The 21,985-nt window shown below is 30.9% G+C and overlaps 2 protein-coding genes across 11 annotated transcripts; one reads left to right on the top strand and one right to left on the bottom strand.

The window, feature by feature from the left end:
• Positions 1–3,522: 3,522 nt before the first annotated feature.
• Positions 3,523–17,168, top strand: LOC105639510 (pentatricopeptide repeat-containing protein At3g12770). Of its 10 annotated transcripts, XM_089719379.1 has the most exons (9): positions 3,523–5,747; positions 6,561–6,739; positions 6,867–6,948; positions 7,754–7,795; positions 8,091–8,132; positions 8,332–8,406; positions 9,081–9,248; positions 10,933–11,007; positions 16,628–17,168. In XM_089719379.1, exons 1-2 carry the CDS (start codon positions 3,607–3,609, stop codon positions 6,604–6,606), a joined length of 2,187 nt encoding a protein of 728 aa, XP_089575505.1. In that variant the 5' UTR covers positions 3,523–3,606; the 3' UTR covers positions 6,607–6,739; positions 6,867–6,948; positions 7,754–7,795; positions 8,091–8,132; positions 8,332–8,406; positions 9,081–9,248; positions 10,933–11,007; positions 16,628–17,168. The 10 variants fall into 10 exon arrangements, with proteins under 10 accessions (XP_089575505.1, XP_037497888.1, XP_089575503.1 ...); XM_037641960.2 differs by lacking the exon at positions 9,081–9,248; XM_089719377.1 differs by lacking the exons at positions 9,081–9,248; positions 16,628–17,168 and adding an exon at positions 11,886–12,195.
• Positions 17,169–18,016: 848 nt separating this feature from the next.
• On the bottom strand, positions 18,017–18,968 carry LOC105639511 (SKP1-like protein 1A). Its single transcript, XM_012223595.4, has one exon. It carries the CDS (start codon positions 18,696–18,698, stop codon positions 18,168–18,170), a length of 531 nt encoding a protein of 176 aa, XP_012078985.1. The 5' UTR covers positions 18,699–18,968; the 3' UTR covers positions 18,017–18,167.
• Between the last annotated feature and the right edge of the window lie 3,017 nt (positions 18,969–21,985).

Genomic DNA, 21,985 nt, shown 5'->3' with positions numbered 1-21,985 from the left:
CTTCTAATTCTCCAAAATGAAGGCAAAACGAAATCTCATCGCCTCACTTAACAACGTCGACGCCTTTTCCACCACAGTCAACCCATACCCATACCCAAAGAAGCTTAAGAGACTTCCACATGTATTATATCCTATGAACTAACGAATTAAAATCAAGGTAGGGAAAGCCAAAACCACCAGCCAGAACCACCATTGGCACAACAATCTTGACCACCACCAACACCTCCTCTTTGCAGTAACTACAACGGATATGTATAAATACCGTATTGTCCAACTAAATAGGCTCCAATAAGGTGGGTATGGAGGCATTTAGAAATTACTGATAAAACAAAAGTTTCTTTTGCTTGGGTTACAATTATACATTCTTCAGATTTGTAATATTCTATTGTTCAGAAATGAAGGGGAGAAAGAGGGAGGGAGGAGGAGAGAGAAATGGGGAGAAAGAGAAATGATTTTTTTTAAAAAAATATTTTGTGGGTCTCACAGTATAGATGTTTTAGTCTTTTTTATATAAAATTAATGGAAAAGTGCTAATTTTTGGACGAAAGGACTGTATAGTCTCACGGAATCAAACCTCAGGGACAACATAATAATTTTACCAAAATAATGGACGAAGTTGTTAATTTCGTCAAAACTCAGGGACGAAATAGTAATTTCCTATTTCGTAATGAAATATCTACTTTCATCAACACAAAACAACAATTACATTGCATTAACAAAATTAACATCCAATTATAACATCCAATTAGAATAGTCAGTTAGCTTTTTGTCCCTTACAACCCAGTTGTTTAAACTAGTAAAATCACTTACCTTTTTTTTTTTTTTTTTTTTTTTTTTTTATCAAATCACCTAATTCTCCTAAAAGTACAAAAGCACTCAAATTTGATTAATTCTATCTGCATGAGCATTTCATCAAACACATGATAGACAAAACGAAAGAACCTTCAAGGAAGCATTGGTGGTTGTGGAGCTTCTAAAACACTTCCCTTTAAACCGAATCAGAGGAGGCAAAGAATGAGTTAAAAGGGAAAGAGAGGTTGAAGATGGACTTAGTGAGATAGAGAGTGGAATGTTTTCTTACATAGTTTTGGAGTAAAAAAAGGAAGTGTTTAAGGGAGCAGGAATTGTAGTCATTAGGCTATCGTTTGTTTCTTTTTATCCTCTGTAGGAATTGTGCGCGTTTGAATAAGCAAAAATGACTAATTAATTTTGTTTACTGGAACAATACAATGGTGGAGAAGAACTGATTGCAAGGAGCGAGAAGGCAGACTTTTCTCTTATGAATTTTGTTATTTAAGTCATTTTGCAATGACTTAACGATCAAATTGGTTAAAATTGGATGAAAGGACTGAATTTTAGGACATAATTAAAACATAAAGATTACAAAAAGTATCTCTAGAAATGCAAGAACTGACTTGTTGTATTTCAATATATAGATGGACGAGATAATAAATTTTCAATTTATAATTTCACTTTATTTAAAGACAGCAAATTTGATTAAATTTACCTTAAATATAATTAAAATTAATTATATAAGTTTTCAACAAATCCAGCAAAAGTTTAAATTTTTTTAGTGATTTTGGCTAAAGGGCGAGAAACAGTTGGACTTTTTTGTTTTTTCAATATTAGAGAAAGGTAAATCTAGATATAGGCATATAGGTGCACAATAAGAGGACCTTTGTTTCAACAAGTTCATGCATCAAACACTTAATTTGTATCCAATTTAGATTAAAGTTGTTTGGTAAATATTTTAATTAGCAGCTCATAATTGATAGAAATGCTAAGTCATCCATTATGTTTTTGGACTTTTTTTTTATCAGTTGATAACTTATTTATATTTAAATTATAGTTGAACTTATTAACTTTATAAAATAATTAATAATAACATTATATTTTTTTTCATTTTTATGATCATTTTATTTACAATTATTTGAAAATAATAAATTTCAATTAAATATTATTTTAAAAACATTTAAATTAATATCTTTTAAATAATAAATTAAAATAAAAATAATGTTTTACCTAAGAAATTTTAAAGTATATAAGTCATACCTCTTAATATATAAAAAATTTTGACAACAACAACTATTATCAAAATCATCCACCATCTATCTTCATAAAAGAATAAACCCTAGTTGTCGTCTCTCTCTCTCACTCTGTTTTATCTGTTTTGTGTTCTTCTAGATTTTATTTCTAAACTACCATCGACCATGGCGATGGTTTTTTTTCGTCCCTCATTATCATTTTTCTTTATTTTATTTAGTTTTCTTTATAATAATTTCGAAACCTATAATCGTTTGGAATAAAATTTGGATTTAGTCTTTTCAGATTGAGTGTCTTTGGTACCATTTTGTTGGGTTATTAATTTCTCTCATTTCATGTAGTTGTTCATCGTTATTAAGGAGTTTTTATTTGGTTCTTTTATTTCTCTAGTAGTCAAAATACAAGATGGATCGTTGGTTACTTGTGGTTGGAGAATTCAAATCTTCAACAAGTTTGGGTCAGTTTCTTTTATCAATGAAGTTTAGTAGTGAGGCATGTTCCTCTATTAAAGTTTGTTATATTAAACTCTTTTGTGTGTGTCAATTATAACAAATTTCCAAACAAATAATATTCGGGACAATATTGTGGAAGGGTTTTTTTATCGTCCTTATTGAAAATGGACCAGTTTTTACATAGAATATTAACTTCTTTTTCCAAGATCAAGAACATCTCCGAAGATTTCAATTTTCTATATCTGTATTTCTTATTCCTACGGTAATATTATAATGTACTCAACTTATATTCACTGTTAATGAATTATTAAGGCATTGTTTATTATAGTTTATTTTTTTTGTTACTTATCTTTTCAAAACTGTTTTTTTTTAAATTATTTTTTCTTTTGTTTTGGTTCATAATATGAAAAATTCTTCCAATTATCAAATTTGGCCCGTTAAAGATTTTAATAATAATAAAAATTCTAAAAATTCAAATTTTGAGACAAAATAATTAAAAATATTTTGCAATTTAATTTTTAAATTTCAAAGTTACAATAACTATAGATTATCATGTATACAATCAATTGAATAACAATATAATATCTAAGTATTGTAATAAATAAATAATACCAAAAGACATTAGAAAATAATAATAAATGTAAAAATAATCTACATAGAGAAGAGATAGAAAAAAACATATAATTTTAATAGAAATAAAACTATCTGCTTGTTTTTTTTTTTTTCATAAATAAATGACATTAGATTTGTATAGACAGAGAAAATAATAATAATAATAATAATAATAATAATAATAATAACTTTATAAGGATAAATCTTATAAAAAATAATAAACAAAGGAATGTAAAATTAAAAATAAAAAACACAATTGCATAAACGGTGGTTTCATAAAATTTATTTTTTATTTTAGAAACAGTTTTCTAAATGAGAAAGAAAAAAAAAAAGTTTAAATAAACAAGTTTTATTTATTTTTTAAGAAAAAAAAACAAAAAACTTAATAAAAACAAAAAAATCATCCAGCACCTGTCTATATCAAGTGGAACAGCTAGACAAAAGAAAATTCTCTCTCCTTGATAGTTACTTCCTCGGCCAATGACAGAAACAAATATACATGGCTCTGAAATTTTCCTTTGCCGGAAAAGCATTTCCCGCAACTTTATTCAAATGTCTCAAAACCAATTTTTCTTTGGCTCTTCATTTACACAACAGTGGCCATTTCGACGGTGGCTTCGACCGTGAAACGTTTTATGCATCTCTCACTGATAATTCGGTCGACAAAAGCAACTTATATCAAATCCATGCACAGTTGCTAGTCTCTCAATTGCAGTATAATGGCTTTCTAATTGCTAAATTCGTTAATTGTAGTTCTAATTTAGGTGAAATTAGTTATGCACGCAATGTGTTCGATTGTTTTCCTGACCCAAGTGTGTTTTTGTGGAATGCGATTATTAGATGTTATTCGAGGCACAATTTGTTTGATGATGCTATTGCCATGTATCAAAGAATGCTAATGACATGTGTTAGTCCTGATGGTTTCACTTTCACTCTTGTTCTCAAAGCTTGCAGTGCGCTGTTTGCGTTTGATATAGGCCGGCAGGTACACGGGCAGGTTTTTAGGCATGGGTTTGAAACTGATGTGTTCGTGCAGAACGGGCTTGTGGCATTTTATGCAAAATGTGGTCGTATTGGACTGGCTAATGTCGTTTTTGATAGGTTAAGCGATAGAACAGTTGTTTCTTGGACTTCCATAATTTCTGGGCATATTCAGAATGGGCAGCCGATTGAAGCATTGAAAATTTTCAATCAAATGAGGAAAATGAATATGAAACCTGATTGGATTGCTCTTGTCAGTGTTCTTAAGGCATATACTGATGTAGAAGACCTGAAACATGGCAGATCAGTTCATGCTTGTGTTATTAAAATGGGCCTTGAATTTGAGACCGATTTGCTTATTTCACTTACTGCCATGTATGCCAAATGTGGGCAAGTTGGGATTGCTAGGTTGTTTTTTGATCGGGTAAAAATCCCAAATTTGATCTTGTGGAATGCAATGATTTCTGGTTATGCAAAGAATGGGCATGCTGATGAAGCTCTGGAGCTCTTTCGTCAAATGATAACTAAAAACTTGAGGCCAGATTCTATTACTGTGACATCTGGCATCTTGGCATGTGCAGAAATAGGTTCTCTTGAATTAGCAAGATGGATGAGTGATTATATTAGTATGACTGAATTTAGAAATGATGCTTTTGTTAACTCTGCCCTTATTGATATGTTTGCAAAATGCGGTAGTGTTGATTCGGCACGAATTGTTTTCAACAGAGCAGTGGATAAAGATGTGGTTTTGTGGAGCGCAATGATTATGGGGTATGCATTGCATGGTCATGGCCAAGAATCCATTAATCTTTTTGATGCAATGAGGTGGGCTGGGGTGCAGCCCAATGATGTTACCTTCATTGGGCTCCTTACTGCATGCAAAAATTCAGGTCTTGTAGAAGAAGGATGGCAACTTTTTTGCCAAATGAATCAGTATGGGATTGAACCACGTCACCAGCATTATGCCTGTGTGGTTGATCTTCTTGGTCGCAGAGGGTATCTAGAACGAGCTTATAAGTTTATCAGGAACATGCCAATTGAACCAGGTGTAAGTGTATGGGGAGCTCTTCTGAGTGCGTGCAAGATCCATCGCCATGTCACCCTTGGAGAGTATGCTGCTGAGCAGCTATTCTTATTAGATCCATATAATACTGGGCATTATGTTCAGCTGTCAAATCTTTATGCTTCAGCTCGACTATGGGATTTTGTTGCAAAAGTACGGGTGCTAATGAGGGAGAAAGGATTGAGTAAGGACATGGGCCAGAGTGTGATTGAGATAAATGGAAAGCTTCAGGCATTTCGATTTGGAGACAAATCACATCCAAGGTCCAATGAGATTTTTGAGGAGCTTGCGAATCTAGAGAGAAGGTTAAAGGAAGCAGGTTTTTTCCCTCATACAGAATCGGTCTTGCATGATTTAAATGATGAAGAAATTGAGGAGACACTTTGTAATCATAGTGAGAGGCTCGCAATTGCTTATGGCCTTATCAGCACTCCTCCAGGAACTACACTTAGGATAACAAAGAACCTTCGGGCATGTGTGAATTGTCATGCAGCAACCAAGCTTATTTCAAAGCTTGTAAACAGGGTGATAATTGTCAGGGATGCAAATCGTTTTCATCATTTTAAGGATGGAGTTTGTTCTTGTGGAGATTATTGGTAAGGTAAATGCCCAACTCCTTTTATTCAAAATTTTCGATTGGTCTCGGTTTGCTTCGATTACAATGGCTTACAAATGTTGCATAAGCTTAGTTGAAAGGTTTTGGCTTTGAAGCAAGGTAGAATTTCTTGGAAAACTGTTTTTAGAGGGAAAACTTGGTATGGTAGCAAAATAAATAAAATATATGTTGTTATGTTGCCTTTTTTCCCCTTGATTTATCTGTTCTTTTCCCATGTTTTTCTAATTCTTTTTCCAATATAATTTTCAGATTTATGTGTTCTATTTTTCTATTTAAATTTTCGCACCTTCTCCTAGAGGCGAGCGCCTAGGCTCTAATAGTCCTTTGTGCCTTAGTGTGCCTTGTGCCTTTAATTACTATGCTTTAAAGATTATACCCTCATCTATATATTCTTATTTAACATGGGTCGTTTAAGCTAAAATGGCATGCTTAGAACTTCCTCAACCTTCTTTGTTCATGTGTCGCCATGGAAACATGCCTTTAAATGGAAATTATTATTAGTACAGATGTATACACTTAGTAAATTTTATCCTTTTTTTTTTTTTTTTTTTTTTAGTTTTAATTATTTTAATGTACTATGAAATTTTGTAACTGTATCTTTCAAAATAGTGTAATTTTGGCCTACTTGCTTTTTAGAGTTAAATACTGCTAGCTTGCTTAAGGATTGATATTTAGGTTGATCTTTCACAATAAAGCGATAAATGGAACTTCCATTAAATGACTTATTAGCAGATTAATTGGAAGTTGCTTTATTGTGCTAAAACTTGAAAATAATTCTTTAATGGGTGAACAGGAGGAACAATCTCCACACTGAATTGTTTGTATTAATGAAGATATAATAGTTAGAAAAGAGTTTTGATAGCCGAGGGGCTAGCTCAAGCCCTCTGTATTTTCGAGAAGCAGGATGAGATGCCAACTTATGCCTTAGCGAAAAAGAAGGAATAAATGCTTAAGATGCTTGTGAAACCAGAGGTATTTGTTTAAGCTCTATAGATGTACAACATTTATTGATAATTGGTCAGCACAATTTATTTCATCAGCTGTGGGAAACTTGTTTTTCTGTAGACATCATCTATTCATCCCTATGTCGTTTGTGCAGTTTTGACAGATATTACATTTAATGTAGCGAGGTACAACAGCTTCATTGATCTCCAAGACAAGCTTCATCAAAATATTTGCAGGTAATACTCTGGCAGTTATGTTGTTATGCTGTTGCTTGAAGGGTCCTCAAGTATTCTTGTAGTTTTTCCCCCTTTTGATGTTGACATCACATTCATGTTTCATGCGGAGAACATTAGTTGCTATTGGGACTCATGACTTAGATATATTACGAGGTCTTTTCACTATGAGGTGAACTTTTGCAACTCTTATATCTCTGTCATGTGATCTTCTCATGCAGTTAATTTATTTTAAGATAATATGATGTTGGGCTAGGAGGACAATAGTAAAATGGTTATGCTTTAGATTATTCCTCCCACTGGCAGAGCTACCTTCATTAGAAGGGGGGCAACTGCCCCCTTCCCTCTTTTTTAAAAATAAATAAAAAATGTTTCACATTGGTTGGATTCGAACCCTGGTTATCAAGAAAAAAGAAAAAAAAAAAAGCATATTAATCACTTTCCTGCCTTTCATATTTATGTTAAAGTTTTTGCCCCCCTTGTATTTAATTCCTAGCTCCGCCCCTTGATTCCTCCCTGTGATGAAAACAATTCCTTTAGCTGAAGTTTCTACTTTTTTCAATTATATATTGAGAACAGCATTTAATAATTATTGCAAATACTTGAGGCATTTTGTTTTGTTCATTCTGTAGATAAAATATGTTATCAAGTGTTTAAGTCATTTGTGCATCTTATCCACAGGCAGTTTCGGCATGATTTATGTTCTCTTTGAATGATTTCCATGCCCTTATTTGCTTAATATAAATAATGTTCATATGAGAATAGAAAAGCAACTATATTGTTACCCTATTTATCCACTTGCTTTCAGGCTTTGCCTCCTCAAGGAATAAATTTTGTTCCGCTGAAACAGGTAGGCTATTCATTTGAGCTTATATGTAAATTATTTTGATTAAAAATTCTCTTTTTGTGCTTAACAAGGTGACCGAGACTTGGTCTTGTCAGGATGTAGTTTGTTTTGAACTATGTGAATAGCTCCTTAGCTTTGATTTCACTGTTGTTACTTCTCAAATTGAAACTTCTTTTTCCAATCCGCACTTGCCTAATGCTTCTCCTTTTCATTTGCTTTGTGAATGACATCTATCGTTGTGAGAGATGTGTTTGACTAAACTAATTTTGGTTTCTTATATTTGGTTCTGGTTGTTTAGGTCAAAAGCTACAGAGCCGATGAGCTGATGGAGTTTTATCGGGTGAGCTAACATGAAGAAATCAGCTGTTTACTGTCTACCCAATGCTTTTGTCAAATACTAACATTTGATTTACATTTTTTTGCTCTGTAAAAATATTGCAATATTGGTATTCCTGTGCTTGCTTTTTGCACAGGAATTTTCTTTTATTATGTTGGTGTTTTGAAATATTTTTCCGACTATGGTGGTTTGGTGAATGCAGGATCACAATGCAGCTGTTGTTTTTGCACCTAATCGAGAATTCACCAGTGTTCCCTGTCATATATGACAGTAACAGGTATGAACTCAGTTTCTTCGAGAAATCTTTGTAATTATGAAACTTCTAAAATTCCCTGACTAATTCAATGATTCTTTGCGACTGATATTCTTCTCTAAATATCATGATGTCTTATTCAGAATTTGATTTAGAGTTCTATGCTTCTGTTTGCTTTAAAGATGCTTGATTTCATTTTCCTTTCCATGGATATTTTTGCTAGGACTAAGGGGTTGATCAGTTGCATATGCACTTCTTTTCCCTGGCGAAAAAAAAAAAAAAAAAAAAAAAAAGCAGTGAACCCAGATATCTCTTTGATTACTGTTTCTCTTAATAAGATGCATATCTCTTTGATTACTGTTTCTCTTAATAAGATGCATAATGGTGCGTCAACAATTTGTTATTATGTTCTCTATTCATATAACATTAATGAATATGTAATGTTTTGTTGATGCACATGGACCACAACAATTAAATTTCTGGTTAAACAAGCTCCGAATTTTTTGAAATAATTTAAATTTTTTTGCAGAACTATTTTGACTCTACCCCCAATTATTAACAGTGCACGTTCAGCTATCACTTTGAATACGAAGAATGTTTTCATTGAATGTACAGCTACTGATCTGACAAAGTTAGAACTTAAACAATCAGAGTAGCTTTGCGGTTTTTTGGTAAATGGTTTCCTTTCGATTTCTTAGGTAACAACTTTTTCAGAATATTGCAAGAGAAAATTTGAAGTGGAACCAGTTGAAGTGATATATTCTGATGGGAAGTCATATATCTACCCCGACTTGTCGGTCTATAATATGCAAGTTCTATTGTCATATATTACTGGTGCAATTGGAGTCTCTTTGAAGGCAGAGGAGGTAGAATATACGGCAAATTAACTCTCAACAATTAGGGCTAGAATAGGATGATTTTGGTTGGAACATGACATTTCAGTTTCAAAGAAACCCTTAGAATTAAAATTCTGAATTCATAGATAAAAAACAATCCCTAAAACTAGTTGTTGCTGTCCTATTTATATCAGTTGGGACAAATCCTAATTCTATGCTGAAAAGTATTCCTAATTAGTTTAGAGTTCTAGACTGATAGTATTCCTATTTAGCTAAATCCTAATTAAAACTGAAAAATTATTCCTAATTAATTAACATTCTTTAATTTGATTAAGAATTCTATATAAAGAAGGAAACTAAAAGAAAATTTCTGAACTAGTCTTGGATGCTCCTGCATCAGAAATTCCTTGCATTCCTGCACTTCTTGCTACTTTAGTTAGCTAATGTATGTGTGCATGCTTGAGCTTTAACTTTAAATCAGTCATCAAATCTGATGTTTCAGATGGAAATTACCATTTATTAACTATTTTCTGGAAGTAGACACAAAAGGCTTGCTGATGGTGTGTTCCAAGCAAACCTTTCTTTAAAAAATGTGTTTGGATAGAATCTGAGTAGAGTAGTCATTGAATTGGAGTTGTCTGATGAACCTGATATGGAAATTTCTCTTGAGGGAAAGTCATCTGAAATGGTTTAGTCATGTACAATAGAGATGAATAAATGCACTGTTGAGGTGTAATGATGATGTTGTCAACCTAGAGAAAAGGATGGAAAGAAAGAAAGATAAAACTAAGTCTGTTGAGGTTGCTTTAGCAGTTCACAGGAATCTAGGTTCCTGTTTGGTTCGTGGGAAATATTCTATTATACGGGGTTTGTATGCCTGTATAGTTTTGCACTTCGTGGTCATATTTAAGCATGTAGCTTGCTTTCTTTATATGGTCTCAATTGAGTTATTTTTGTATGTATTAACGTTTGTTTAGACATCTTCCTTTTGTATATTTTACAAACTGAAATTTAAACAAACTGAAATTTAAAATAATCATTGGGATTATGAATTTGCTTTTACTAAGTTGCAATGAACGGATTGACAGAGGTTTTGACATGGATTTTATGCCCTTACCGGGAGAATTTTTCCATGTTAAATCGAAAAGATCATGGACCAACTGCAGTGATTGTTGGAAATCCTCGGTCCTCTGATTTTGAGGTTTGTATTTCCCTTTTTATTGCCGGGGATAGTTTTTGGTGCATAAGCAGCAAAAACACTGAGGTTGACAAGATATGATCTAATGGTATCTGCACTGTCCTATTACCATAAGCAGGCTTGTATGATTAAGCAACGTCTCCCTGACTTGATAGCTGAGTATGGTTAATATCATTTGAATATATATATATATATATATAAATCCTTCCCCAGAGCCCAGTAATATGGATGCTTCGTGCACTAGGTCACCCTTAATGATAGAGCTCGTTATGTGAAGTCTTCTTTTAAATGTTTTGTGTTTTTGAAAGACATATTCAGTATGGAGGAGATATTAGATATTTGTAGTTACTTCTACATAATAGTCACATGTTCCTAACCAGAAACCAGCTGCATTTGAAACCTTTGTTTTTGAATTTTATGATGTAAAAAGCTGAACATGGCATGGGTAAATCTCCCTCGTTTGACACAGATTTGATTTTTACTAATTAAAATCTGGCTGTGCCTTCCTTTGCTTAGGTTGTCCGAAGCAGCCTCATGCCTGGAGCTTTGAAAATAGTAGGACATAATAAAGACCACCCAAAGCCAACAAAGGTATTTATTTCAGATACTCGGATTGAGTTTGTTATTTCATGAAATTGCATAATGCTTTTCCACATAGGCAAACAAAACGTGTCCATGTAATTCTTTTCATACTGTGTATGCTTAACATTGATGAATTATGTTTCTGATGGTCTAGAGTAATGCTTAGAGCCACCTATTCTGCAGGAGGAAGGTTGGGAGTGTGAGTTAGACTAGTTGACTGGTCATATATGTGTTTGTGTGCACATATGCTTTCTGCATATGCGCCCTTAGTGTCATTCTTTTTAATGTAAAATTAAATGATAGATCTGCGAATTAGGATAGTGTTCTCCTTTCTTTTCTTTTCTTTTCATAATGATAATGTGCATTTGTGGGTACTTTCATGTTTGAAATAGGCCCTAGATATTTGAAGTGGGTGATATAGTATAACTAGATGAGAGTAAAGAAGTTGGTGCTGCAAATCGTCGTCTACTCTCATCTGTAGATATTAAGTGGATAATAAACTGTATAGCTACAGTTTGGCTGGTTCATATGGAAATATCTCCTTGGACGTAATTATTTCTCATATAATTTTATATATACAATGAAAGAATTGCAATTGGAGGTTTAAACTTAATTTAATTTCAGTAAATATATTCATTATTTTATGAAAATAATCCTTCATCTTGGAAAACTCATGGTCGAGTTTACGAGCAAGTATGTTTGTGAGTTTCCATATAATTAGTAATTTTTACATGATATTTTATCTTTTCAAACACCAACACCATATATGACTTTATGCTAATAACTATTTGTCGCATTCTCATTGTTGACAAGTGGAAGCCTAAGAAAAATAAAGCGGAAAAAGAAAGTTGATTGATGCATGTATTAATGGTCATTTTCTTTCGTAGGGGAATAATTCGTTTGGTATAGGCTTTATAGAACACATCAAAAGCACATACCTTGAAATGCTGAGAAAAAAGAGGAGCAAGATTTTCTTCATTTCTTGGTGAAGCTATATATGGTATGACAATAGTTAAAATCATATTAAGAGATTGTGGCATCCAGAGCAGGCATGGCTGGTTCATTGAACCGGAACTAACGGTTCAAAATTTTTAAAATGTTGAACCTGAACTGGCCTTTGAACCGCCGGTTCCGGTCACGGTTTTCGGCGATATATGTTTTTTTTTTTTTAAAAAAAAAAAATTGGTTCTAAAAGTACATCTTTCTTTTGAAAATATTAATATGAGTTTAAAAATATTGGTAAATTTTATTTTAAATAAATTTTAGAACGTTCATACTCATTTAAGAATAAAATTAATTAATTTTACGAAATAATTAAATAAATTATCACTTTATTTTGTTTAAATGTTACTAATTAAATAAATTATAAGAAAATTTTGAAAAATGCTTCAAAAAAATGTAATTTTAAACTTAGTAAACAATTTAAAAGGGTAAAAAAAAAAGTTAAAAACAATATAAGTTTAGACTAAATATCTCTCTCTTTTTTGACCATTTTGCTTTCTAGATTTTTAACTTTTAAAGTAAAGCATATTTAAAAAAAAAAAAAAAAATCTTAAGTAAAGTATATCATGTAGAAAAAATTATTAAGACTTTTAAGGATGTATAAAATAGACTAAGTGATTATTATTTTGAAAATAAAACTAGAAAATCGTCGGTTAACCGCCGGTTCAGGTTCAGATTTTAACATTCACATAAATCTTAACCGACCTTGAATTGCCGTTTCTGGTTCAAAACTTTGAACCAACAGTTCCGGTCCGATTCTGGTTGATCTACAGTATGGTTTAATTTTGGTTTTTGGTTCTGGTTCAAAATGAATCGATGGTCATGCCTAATCTAGAGAAAGGAAAATGATAAGCTTTCTCTCAATATATATTTTAATAATTTGTCCACATATTCATCCTTTACTAGATGAGCTACATTTAATTTGGCATGAAATATTGATTATTCTCTAATTAAAAATTTATTCTTCACTATTGTCTAGATTGTCTTATAATAATTATATTATTTGTGAAATACGTATTTATTTATTTGAGTTATATAACTATATCATTTATTAGAGAACCATTCAGTAACTCATTGTTAGAGAACCATATATATTTTATTCCATCATCTCCAACAACTTATACGTGTTTAATATGGATTTAAATAATGAAATTGATGATGCATAACTGAGCCCAAAAAGGGTAAAATGGCGCTAAGCCAAATAAAAAGTATTCTAGATAAAAAAAAAAAAAAAAAAAACCAAGTAAAATAATTTGCCATACTAAGCCTTGAAGAGGCCAAGTTTCATGTTGAAATAGTTCATCAGTGATCGAGCTTAAGCAGTTCTGAGCTTGAGTGCTCATCATTTATTAAGCTTAAACAGCTCTGAGCCCTAACGCTCATTATTCAACAAATCTTGGCTTTCATCATTTAAAAAGAGTCTAAGTGCATTCACCTTAATATTCCGAGCCTAAGAAGTTCAAAATAAACTGTTGAGGCTTGAGAAGCTTAGTTAAAATTCAGAAAGAAAATCTCAAGTTCATAATATTCTGAGTCTAAGAAGTTCAGAATTAACTATTGAGGCTTAAGAAGTTTTAAGGTTAGAAATTAAGAAAGAAAATTCTGAGCTCATAAGATTCTAGGCATAAGAAGTTCAGAATTAAACTATTGAGACTTAAGAAACTTAAAATTAGAAATTCAGAAGGAAAATCCCGAATTCATAATATTCTGAGCCTAAGAAGTCCAAAGTTAGAAATTCAGAAAGAAAATCCCGAGCTCAAAATATTATGAGCCTAAGAAGCTCAGAATTAAACTATTGAGCTCAAAAAGAACTCAGAGAGAAAGTTTCAAGCTCATAATATTTCGAGCGGGTTAATTATAAAGTTAGTATCTTAATTTTCTAAAATTTTCTATTTTGTGTCTCAATGAAAAACATTTGCAATTAAGTATCTGAACTCATTAAATTTTTTCAATCAAGTGTTGCCCGCTTACATGACATGCCAGAATTACAAATAAGAGATATATTATTGTGCCACAATGGAAAGGTTGCCTAAATGTTAAAAATATTGATGTGTCCATTGATGACATGTCAATCTTAGTGGACACAATATGAAATTTACTATTTGTAATTTCGGCCTGTCACGTAAGCAGGTGATATTTGATTGAAAAATTTTAATGGGTTCAGACACCTTGATTACAAATGTTTTCTGTTAAGACACAAAAATAGAAAATTTTAGGAAGTTAGAGACAAAGGGTGAGCAAATTGGAGATATAATTGAAAATTCAAACCGGACCGAGTGATATTGGTTTGGTTCGACTGCCAATAGATTAATTTTGGTTTGAATTGGTTAGTTATAAATATTAATTTTGTTTTTCGGTTATGGTGCGGTTAGTGTGAAAAAAACCTTGGTTAATCCACATTAACTAGATTAGTAATCAAGATATTTTTTTTATCTCATTTTTTTTTTTTTTGTGTCAAAACATTGCGATTTTTTACCCCATATTAAAATAAAACTAAGAATCCACACTCTATTTGTATAGTTTTTGTGACAAGTGACAACAATATGGTATAACTTTTGAGATCAATGACAAAGAAAGTCATGCTTAATTGATTAGTGACTGTAATTTTGTAACTGAAAGTTTAATGAATGTTTCTTTTAATGTTAATCATAGTAATTGTTATTTGGATAGCTGGATTTAGGTATGACTACCTTTATAATTTTTGTTTGGACACTTGTGACTTGTTGGATTAATTGATTATTAATTTTTTATGTTTTTTATTCTATGCAATTGTCTATAAATTTATAAGCATATGTGTATAGATGCTTTAAGAGTTCAAACTGCAAATCTGGAGTCAGGAACACATATATTAAAAAATTTTAGATTTAGATATTTTCTCGTAATTGGTTTGGATTATCCAACTAAAAATACTAATCCGATTATTTGGACGGTTTTGGTTTTTTGTAATAAAACCACATATTATTGTGTTCAATTACTTTCTGTTTTGTATTAAATATGGTCTGAATTGGATAATGGATATAAAATTCGGCTATATTCGGATTGAGTTATTCAGTTTGGATTGGTTCGGATTAACTGAATGCTCACCCCTATTAGAGACACTAAATTTATAATTAAGCCTATTTCGAGCCTAAAAAGTTCAGATTTAATTATTAAGGATTAAAAACTCAAAAAAATTAGAAATTTAGAAAGCAGATTCTATGATTGATATATTCAGAGTCTAAGAAGCTTCGGAGAATTCTAAGTAAAATAAATAAATTCGAAGCTTTAAAAAAGCTATAGACAAAAATCTTAAAGTTTAACAAAAAAAAAAAAAAAAAAAAAAAAATCTGAGTTTAACATATTCCGAGCCTAGTAAGCTCTGATTAAATTTGAAGCTTAAAAAACTCTGAATTCTAACAATTCCCGAGCCTAAGAAGCTCTGACTAAAATAAATGAGTATAAGCAATTCACTCAAGGTGCAAAACTAATTATCAAGCTTAAATAGCTCAATTAAATTGTATGCATAAAAATCAAAAGCCAAGAAAAGGAAGAATCATGTTTTAACAAAAGATTGAGATAAATCAAAATACCTGTGTCATAAACGGCTGAAGAGTAATTAGCCAAATACTTATTCATAAACGGCTCAGCACCTATCAGTAATTTAGTCACAGTCAAACAAATATTAAGTTATATTTCGATTATTAAAGCCTAATGGCTATATTCGGTAATAAAGGCCTAACAACTGTATCCAGTAATAAAGGCCTAATGACTATATTTCTAGCTATAGAACCCCCCTTATTAATGTAGTCAATTTTTATTTTTCAATATACTAATTATAAAAAGACAAAAGAGCTCAAACATAAAGGAGCGAGAAACTTTTGATAGACTAACAAATAAATAAAGGGTATTACATGTATTTAATATAAACAATTATACTGAGCGTTACAAATTAATACTAACGTTCGGTCAAAAAAAGCATTTAAAACCCTAATATACTCATTCATTCAGTGCTTAATAGCTTTGTCTTGAACTTGAAATGAGACAATGGTTACTTTAATTGCCTTAAAAATATATGACTTTATGCTATTAGAAAAGGAGGAAAAAATTCTATCAATACATTCAATTTATCTGCTCATTCATTTTTACTTCTATCAGTTATAATAGTTTTGTTAATTTTAAAACAAAAAGTCATTTTCCTTTAAAATGACTTAGTTTTTCTTTTAACTAGAAAAATATTTTTACTCAAGTGATTTTTCTCAACATTAGAAACATTGAAAAATATTTTTTGGAGGAGTCCAAAATAAACGGAAAATTAATCTTACTTTAAGAAAAGATCTGGTCTCAAACCACATATCCTTCCACAAATCCTAATTTAAAACATCCTCCAGACTTCTAGTTCCATATCTATTTTTCTTTTGTTTTTAAATTTTATTTTTTGTTTTCTCGTGTAAGAATAACACTAGACTGGAGTTGGCTATATCTCTTGAAGAACAATTGAAACGGTGCAAGTTAACACTGAGAATTCATTGTATTTCAGAGGAATTTAATTAGTTCACAAGTTTATATTTTTTTGCTATAAACTGGTTAATCGGTTGAATTTTATTTTTTATTTTTATTTTTTAAAATTTCTTTTTTGGTGTTTTCGAAGGATGGAAAAGAGACGAGTCGGACATTTGCCCAAATAGAAAGATGCACTGCAACTAAGTTAAGCTTCCATGCTGCAGGAATTTTTGATTTTCAAGAATAAATCATTTAAAATATTCCAAATTTTACATTTTGTTACAATGGTACCAATCGAGCGTTTCGTTTCATTGTTCGCAACAGATCAGGTCATTTCGTAGCAGCTATCTCAGGATATTTCTCGTGTTCATGATCCTCTTATGGCAGAGGCCCTCACATTCTGTGAAGCACTTTCATGGCTAAAGAAATGTACTTTACGGCCAATAATTATTGAGACGGATTCTCTCCTTATATGCTAAGCTATGAATAGTGTGGAGTTAAACCATTCTGAGTTCGATAACATTATTTCATATTGTATTTTTTGTTAAGCCAATTGGCTGATGTTTCTCTGGCTTGCTTATATTAAACAGCAAGCTAACATGTCTGTTCATTCTCTTGCTCGAGAGGCTGTTTCTTTAGCTGAGGCTCGCTTTCAATTTTGAAATATAGTTGGTCATTGTATTGGAGCTAGTTTGGTTTCTGATTTAATTCAATAAAACTTCTCTTTCTTTAAAAAAAGAAAAATACTCCAATTTTGCATTTTGCTATAATTGTACCAATCGAAATTGTAATTTTGCGTTTCGTTTTGTTGTAGCTCCCTAACCCATCATCATCTTCCTCTCTAGATTGACTGTGAGAATCAAAATCAATCTCTAACCGTTTTGTCTCTGCACCATTCCACAATCACCATGAAATTAAACATGGGAATAAAAATCCAGTGTTCAAAAAGAAAATCCAACCAGAATTAGATACCTCGAAAAGATACAACAACAAATTAAACGGTAAAAGATAAACCCATTAAAATCATTTTGGAAGGATTAAAAAAGAAAAAGAAATACTAATAATGACTTCAAAAACAGAGAATTAGATACCTCGAAAAGATAAAAGGAGGAATTAGCTTATTAATAAATCTCTAAGCCTCTCGTCTTCCACGACCAATCATTATTATAAACCCCAACAAGTTGACTCTGATCCTCCAAATTAGAGTTGGCTTGAACCACTGTCATAAAAGTCCATCCCTTGGTCACCTTTCGAAGCATCACTCAACCAGTCCACAAAAGCTTGTTTCTTTTTTCCTCTTTTCTTATTCAAAAAGTTGGCAATTGGGGTGTATAGGGTTAAGGCCGCTTCAAAATCACTAATGCTTCTAAGGTCATATTTGAATTTTCTAAAATTTTAATGGAATTCATCTGAAATTTCATATTTTCCTCATTCTGCTTGTGTGAATTCAATCTTATTATAGTGCAGTATACAAAAAAAAAAAAAAAAAAAAAAAAAAAAAAAAAAAAAAAAAAAAAAAAAAAAAAAAGAGAAGCCACAATCCATATTATCTGTGGCAGAAACCCAATTGGACACACATCAGGGGTGAAGTCTAGCAAACCATCAGTACGAAAAGCGCATCATATTTTCCAAACCTAATTACTTTAAACTAAGCAATCTTAAAATAAAAAAGAAAAAAGAAAAAAGATTCAGTCCTGATCAAGTCCCTCAAAAGCCCATGCGTTCTCCTGGCGGAGCCTTTGCTCCTCTTCCTCAGTGAAATCATTCTCGATCCCAAAAAATTCTCTCACAAACTCGACGCTCTTGTTCTTGATCAGATCAGCCGTAGCCTGATTAAGCATATCCAGCAAACTCCTAAAATTCAGATAATTACTGGCCAATATCATCTCCCTCAGCTGTTCGTTGCTCAGTTCCTTAACGAAGTTAGCGTCATAAGCCTTCCTCTCTTTCTCCGGCACAGATTCTGCACGGAACTTCAAGTGCTGTCTGCAGTAAGTGATGATTTTGGACAGATGTACCGCGTATACATTCGGCAGCGGAATCACAGTGCCTGTCAGCGTCTCACTATTGTCGTCGAAGAAATTTTTCACCGTGGTGAATTCCATTGCCACAGACTCCTCCACCTCGAAGCAGTGGTTGTCGGCCGCCTTGAGGGTGATTTTCTTGGTTGCGGCATCTGCGGCGGGTTCAGGGTTGTGAGGATTATTGATTGAAGCCATCTTTGCGAACTAAAAACAAAAGAAATCGAGAAGAAGGGTTTACCGGGTTTTATAGGGATTGGGAAGCACAGGCATTTATAGTGTCGGAGGCCAGGCCTTGCCCTCGACGGATTGGTAACGGAAGTATGAAATTATGGAATAAAAACTTTTTGATAAATATAAAGGACGATGTGGTAGTTCAAAACTATGAAAAAATTATAAGTAATTTGCAATTTTTTTTTATCAAATTTCCGTTGAAATTAATTATATTTGCGTTTCGAGAAAACTTCTTAGCTAGCTTAAACTGAACAAATATTCGTTCTTAGCTATTGTATACTGGGCCAGAAAAGGTCCAGCCGTCTATAGGGCCCTAAATCAACCTCTAATCGTGAACTATTCAAAATTCGGCCCGATAAAAGCTGGGTTCGATTCAAATTCATTTTCTAAATAAACCAAGTTTGAGCATGAGATAGTTCAGTTCGATAAGACTAGCGAACTTCTTATTTATGAGGTTCGTGAATAAACTCGTAAATAAATTCGTGAATTAGTTCATTTAATAGGCTCATGAATGGACTCATTATAAATTTATTGATATTTATTTTATTTTATTATAAACTTATTATTTTTATTAATTATTATTTCAAAAATTATTATAGATAAATGTATTGCCAAATTATGATATAATTTTTTGTTATTGATTACAAATATACAAGGAAAATTATGGATCAATAATTATATAATATTTTAAAATAGAAAACGCGTCCTTATGTTAAAACTACATAGTGTTATATCTAATCAAATTTATATACATAGTCATACTCGCATATATTATTATATATAGTCATAAGCAGTATCATTATATGTAGGTTATCTTTTGTATTAATAATGAGCTAGTATTGTAGTTATAACTAATATTACTTTAATAGATAACAATATAATAACATGTATGTCACTATATATTATAATATATAACAAATCTTTCTTATTAATTATGATAATTAAGATTATAATTTTAAGAAAGAGTTTTATAATTAGCACTATTTTAATTATCATTAATATTATTATAATTATGTGTTTTTAGTATTATTTTAATCACAATTATTTTAATTATGAATATTATTCAAATAAATACATTAATTATAAAACTTTTTAATTATAATTATATCTAGTAATACAATTATTATTATAATGAGTAATATTATATTTATACCTTATAGCAATAATATGATAGGTAATAGGTACAATACATAATAAATATTATAAAATTAAAATTATAAGTAATAATACAAATATTTTAAAAAATAGTCTTAATCACTATAAAAATCAGCATTTAGCGACAGATTTTATTGACAGACAAATTTTATTGATAAATACCGACAGATTAATAACTGTTTACTAACAAAATTTAATTTTAAATGAAAGAAGGTTATATAATTGTAGTGATTGATTACTGATAGATTACCAACAAATTACCCATAACTTTTACCCATAAATTTATATTTTATCGATAAAAAGCGCACCATAAATTTGCGAGTAGTTCGACAATTTACCGACTGATTATCGACAGATTACTGACTAATTACCAATAGATTACTGACTGATTTCTATAAAAATTTTGAATTTTGAGCGGTATAAATGGGAGGAAAACGATGGAATTTAGTGACAAATTATTGATAGATTACCAACTGATTAGCAATAAAATTTTTTATTACTAATTTGTAGGCATTTATCGACCAATTACCAACCAATTTTGAAAAAGATTTCAAAAATTTTGTGCAGGATCGATGAGCAGTATAGATAAGATTTAGTGACAAAAAATTCTGTCGCTAAACCGAAAATTTATTTTTATGGATTAACGCTTTGTTTTTTCTTCATCTAACTTCTCATTCTTTTTTTTTCTTCTCCTTACCTTAGTTTTCTTCTCCTTTTTTTTTTTCTTCTTCATTTCTTCTTTCTTCTTGTCTTTCTTTTTTTTTTTTTCCCTTTTTCATCATCATCTTCCTTTTTTCTTTCTTCCTATCTTCTTTTTTTTTCCTTCTTCAATACATCTTGTTCTTCAATTTTTTTTTTTTTGTTTATCTCTATCTTTCTTTTTTTTTTTTTTTTTTGAAAGCATTTATCTCTATCTATCTATCTTTCTTTCTTTTTTTCTTTCTTTCTTTCTTCTTCTTCTTCTTCTTCTTCTTATCATCTCCTTTTTCTTTTCTCCTCTTTCTTTTCTTTTTTTTTTTTTTCTCTTATTCTTCTCTTTCTTATTCTCTTATGTTTTCTCCTTCTCTTTCTTGTTTTTTTTTTCTCATCTTTTCTTCTTTTTTCTTATCCCCCATCTCCATCTCCATCTCCATCTCCATCTTTTTTTTTTCTTTCTTTTTCTTATTTGTGCCTTCTAATTTTCTTATTTAGAATAATTATAAAAATTTTAATTAATATTAGTATAATTATTAAAATGCAATTATTATATTAATTAAAAATAAAGATAAAAAGGCTAGTATTACCGACTGTTTCCCAACAAATTACTGACCAAATAATTTAAATTAAAAATAAATAATAATGAGTAATTTTTACGAAATACTGATAAAATACCGACAGATTACTGACTGAATATTACCGATAAAATTAACGATAAATTTATAACCAATTAGAATTCAAATTTACTGAAAAATATAATGAATTTACCGATAAATTTTCTGTCGCTAAATTATCGACAGAAAAATTATTGGTCGAAAAAAATTAGTGCAATGACTTTACCGATAAAAAAATTTTGTTGCTGTTCTATAGGTAATCATAATTACGGACAAAATTTCAGGATTTACCTACAAAAGTATCGGTACATAATCTTGATTTTTTTTGTAGTGAATAGTGTTTCTAATTATTAATAACTAGGTGAAGGCCCGTGTTATGCGCGGGTTTCTTTGATAGTTTATAATTTATAAATACAAATTAAAAATCAATTTTTTCTTTAAGTTATTTTATTGTTATTGTATTTTTCTTGAAAGCATAATGTTATTTTATTTTATAAATCGTGTTTAATATATTATTAAAATATCTGTTTTCCGCAGGCTGTTTTTTAGATTATCATGTTATAGAAAGTGTAATGCAGTTAACTTATTTTAAATAATTAAAAAAATTCAATTAGACATATTACCTGTTAGCTTGATCAAGAACTGAATTAACATCAAACATATTACCTGTTTGACACTCATGGTTAGGGTGCCCTCCACCATAAAAATCACAAGCAATTGTCCCAACTATAGGTTGTTGAATTTGTAATTCCTCTATCTTTCTATTCAAAGCCTCTACTTAAGCAG

Source organism: Jatropha curcas, chromosome 3, assembly GCF_041381405.1.
Source record: "Jatropha curcas cultivar XTBG-Jc1 chromosome 3, XTBG_Jcur_1.0, whole genome shotgun sequence".
NCBI classification, from domain to species: Eukaryota; Viridiplantae; Streptophyta; class Magnoliopsida; order Malpighiales; family Euphorbiaceae; genus Jatropha; species Jatropha curcas.
This window is presented reverse-complemented; position numbering and strand designations above follow the sequence as displayed.

What these genes read in the sequence shown, in the direction of transcription:
- LOC105639510 (XM_037641960.2), top strand. Translation starts at nt 3,607, where the DNA reads ATGGCTCTGAAATTTTCCTTTGCCGGAAAAGCATTTCCCGCAACTTTA. An exon ending in TGTTCTTGTGGAGATTATTG is followed by an intron (nt 5,748 to 6,560) that starts GTAAGGTAAATG and finishes ATGGGTGAACAG; the next exon opens with GAGGAACAATCTCCACACTG.
- LOC105639511 (XM_012223595.4), bottom strand. Translation starts at nt 18,698, where the DNA reads ATGGCTTCAATCAATAATCCTCACAACCCTGAACCCGCCGCAGATGCC.